At 47.3% G+C, this 3,494-nt stretch overlaps 1 protein-coding gene across 1 annotated transcript; it reads right to left on the bottom strand.

The window, feature by feature from the left end:
- Positions 1–2,213: 2,213 nt before the first annotated feature.
- On the bottom strand, positions 2,214–2,894 carry LOC128882373 (neuroligin-3-like). The gene is made up of 2 exons (XM_054133969.1): positions 2,715–2,894; positions 2,214–2,641 (listed from the first exon to the last, which is right to left on the bottom strand). The coding sequence occupies exons 1-2, from the start codon at positions 2,737–2,739 to the stop codon at positions 2,325–2,327; spliced, it is 342 nt and encodes a 113-aa protein (XP_053989944.1). The 5' UTR covers positions 2,740–2,894; the 3' UTR covers positions 2,214–2,324.
- Between the last annotated feature and the right edge of the window lie 600 nt (positions 2,895–3,494).

The following is a 3,494-nucleotide window of genomic DNA, read 5'->3' as shown; positions in this document are numbered from 1 at the left end:
TTTTTTTTTTTTTTTGAAATACCACTTTTCTTAAATCGCCCGTTGCATATTTTTTTTTTATCCTCTTCTACTTTTGACAACAAAGTCCAATTGATAGAATTTCGGTCAATTATCGTAGCGTTATTATAATTGATGTACGTGTTGAAGTTTAGTAATATTTAATATTAAAGTTCATCGGGATTCCTTTGTATATTAATATTTAGTAATATTTAATATTAAAGTTCATCGGGATTCCTTTGTATATTATTCAGGATTTTTCCTGGAGGGACTGGCGCGACATATTCTCTGTCTATTTATCGTGAATTTTGCCAACTGTCCGAGGTTTATTTTCAATTTGCTTTTCATGAATTTCATACTTCTACCACTCTTCTTCAAACTCCCACTCGTTACCAGTCAAAGTTTATTAACATTTACTATTAAAGTTTTATCGACATTGTGATATTGCTTTGTATAGTATTTAGCATTTTTTCGAAGGATCTCTGGGATACGTTTGAATAATTATTTGATCGCGAATTCTGCCTCTCGCCATGCCTCCTCCCCTTTTGTCCAAGGGTTGATTTGTCTCGGAATACCACTTTTCGTCAATCACCCACCGACTTACTTAAACGAGTTACGATTGCTTCGTAAATTATTCATCGTTCTTCTTCGTTTGTTTCATGCTGCTACAGAGCTCTGCACATCCAATTCGCCCGCAAGTATTTTCTTCACTTATCCGATTCTTTCTCATCTTACTTTTTCCATTACATTTATATCTCGCACCAAAGGCTCTCGATGCTTTTATATGTTTATTAGCGAAAAACCTTGAGAAAAAAACTGGGGCGGAACGGCCCGGGATTCGAACCCGGGCTCACGGCGTGGTAGTCGGCTACGCTACGCTCTGCTCCACCGTCCGCCCCCATAGCTTTTCTCGAAGACACCGGGAGTTGTGCGTTCCAATTACGACTCGATAGAAAGGAAACATTAAAAGCTACGCAACTCACGAATCTTAAATTTATTAAAAATGATACACACAAGTTGTAATAAAAAAAAAATATATATATATATCCATAGATCCTAGGTGCCATGGATCGTAGGTGCCATGGATCCTAGGTGCCATGGATTCTAGGTGCCATGGGGCCTAGGTGCCATGGGTCCTAGGTGCCATGGATCGTAGGTGCCATGGGGCCTAGGTGCCATGGGGCCTAGGTGCCATGGGGCCTAGGTGCCACGGATCCTAGGTGCCACGGATCCTAGGTGCCATGGATCGTTGGTTCCATGGATCCTAGGTGCCATGGATCCTAGGTGCCATGGATCCTAGGTGCCATAGATCGTTGGTTCCATAGATCCTAGGTGCCATGGATCCTAGGTGCCATGGATCCTAGGTGCCATGGATTCTAGGTGCCATGGATCCTAGGTGCCATGGGGCCTAGGTGCCACGGATCCTAGGTGCCATGGATCCTAGGTGCCATGGATCGTTGGTTCCATAGATCCTAGGTGCCACGGATCCTAGGTGCCACGGGTCCTAGGTGCCATAGATCGTAGGTGCCATAGATCCTAGGTGCCACGGATCCTAGGTGCCACGGATCCTAGGTGCCACGGATCCTAGGTGCCACGGATCCTAGGTGCCATGGATCCTAGGTGCCATGGATCCTAGGTGCCATGGATCGTAGGTGCCATGGATCGTAGGTGCCATGGATCGTAGGTGCCATGGGGCCTAGGTGCCATGGGGCCTAGGTGCCATGGGTCCTAGGTGCCATGGATCCTGGGTGCCATGGCACCTAGGTGCCATGGATCGTAGGTGCCATGGATCGTAGGTGCCATGGATCGTAGGTGCTATGGGGCCTAGGTGCCATGGGGCCTAGGTGCCACGGATCCTAGGTGCCATGGATCCTAGGTGCCATGGATCGTTGGTTCCATAGATCCTAGGTGCCACGGATCCTAGGTGCCACGGGTCCTAGGTGCCATAGATCGTAGGTGCCATAGATCCTAGGTGCCACGGATCCTAGGTGCCACGGATCCTAGGTGCCATGGATCCTAGGTGCCATGGATCGTTGGTTCCATAGATCGTTGGTTCCATAGATCCTAGGTGCCACGGATCCTAGGTGCCACGGATCCTAGGTGCCACAGATCCTAGGTGCCATAGATCCTAGGTGCCACGGATCCTAGGTGGCATGGATCCTAGGTGCCATAGATCCTAGGTGCCATGGATCCCAGGTGATGTTTAGGCATTCCATAATCTCCATTTACCTAACGCTCCTGTACGATAATTGATAGTGACCAAGACGATGTCCTGGCCTTTTCGAAGTCGGTTAATAAAACGCAAGGGAATAATCGTAACATCTTAGTTAGCGGTTCTTGGTGTTCGTCCCTGGCAAAGGGAACAGCCGTTCCCACAAACGCATTCTCTCAGGGAAGAAGACGTTCTCCATGGTTGGCCGAGGATCGACGTCCAAGAAGTTCGTTCGCGACGGCACGAACGGCGACCACGTTACGCCCTCGAACCTGTCGTCGTTTCTAGGAATGGGCTCGCCGTTTCGCGCGAAGCTCGCCCACATAGAAGTAGAAACCTCCACCATGGGGATCTCCGGTGCGTCGGGCTCGAAATACGGGAACAGTTGCTTCATGAAGAACAGGTACTGCAGGTCGTCTTGATGGGACACGCCTGACGCAAACAAACGACGCGTTCGCCAATTCCGAATCGATTACTAATTAAATAAAAAATGATATAGTATTACCAAACGGCGCGGTGTCGTTCCACATTCGAAAGCTGAAGCGCGACTTGTACGTGAACTTGTAAAAGTACACGGGCTGGCTAGATATCGAGGCAAACAATTTCGCCGCTCTGTACACGGAGAACGTAGTTATCCCATCGGCGTACACCTGCGCAATCGTTCACAATTATATATATATATATAATTGTGCGAATTGTTAAAGCGATTATATATATAATTATTGTTAAAGCGAATAAAATATATATATATATATATGCCATGGATCCTAGGTGTCATGGATCCTAGGTGCCATGGATCCTAGGTGCCATAGATCCTAGGTGCCATAGATCGTTGATTCCATAGATCCTAGGTGCCATGGATCCTAGGTGCCATAGATCCTAGGTGCCATAGATCGTTGATTCCATAGATCCTAGGTGCCATACATCCTAGGTGCCACGGATCCTAGGTGCCATAGATCCAATGTGCCATGGATCCTAGGTGCCATGGATGCTAGGTGCCATGGATCCTAGGTGCCATAGATCCTGGGTGCCATGGATCCTGGGTGCCATGGATCCTAGATGCCATGGATCCTGGGTGCCATAGATCCTAGATTCTATAGATTCTAAGTGCCATGGATCATAGATTCCATAGATCCTAGGTGCCATAGATCCTAGGTGCCATAGATCCTAGGTGCCATGGATCCCAGGTGATGTTTAGACGATCCATAATCTTCATTTACCTAACGCTCCTATGCCGAGCTCCTATCCTAGCTCCTATCCTGAATATATATATATATATATATAT

This window comes from Hylaeus volcanicus, unplaced genomic scaffold, assembly GCF_026283585.1.
Source record: "Hylaeus volcanicus isolate JK05 unplaced genomic scaffold, UHH_iyHylVolc1.0_haploid 11273, whole genome shotgun sequence".
NCBI lineage: Eukaryota > Metazoa > Arthropoda > Insecta > Hymenoptera > Colletidae > Hylaeus > Hylaeus volcanicus.
This window is presented reverse-complemented; position numbering and strand designations above follow the sequence as displayed.

What these genes read in the sequence shown, in the direction of transcription:
- LOC128882373 (XM_054133969.1), bottom strand. Translation starts at nt 2,739, where the DNA reads ATGTGGAACGACACCGCGCCGTTTG. An exon ending in GAACGACACCGCGCCGTTTG is followed by an intron (nt 2,642 to 2,714) that starts GTAATACTATAT and finishes TGTTTGCGTCAG; the next exon opens with GCGTGTCCCATCAAGACGAC.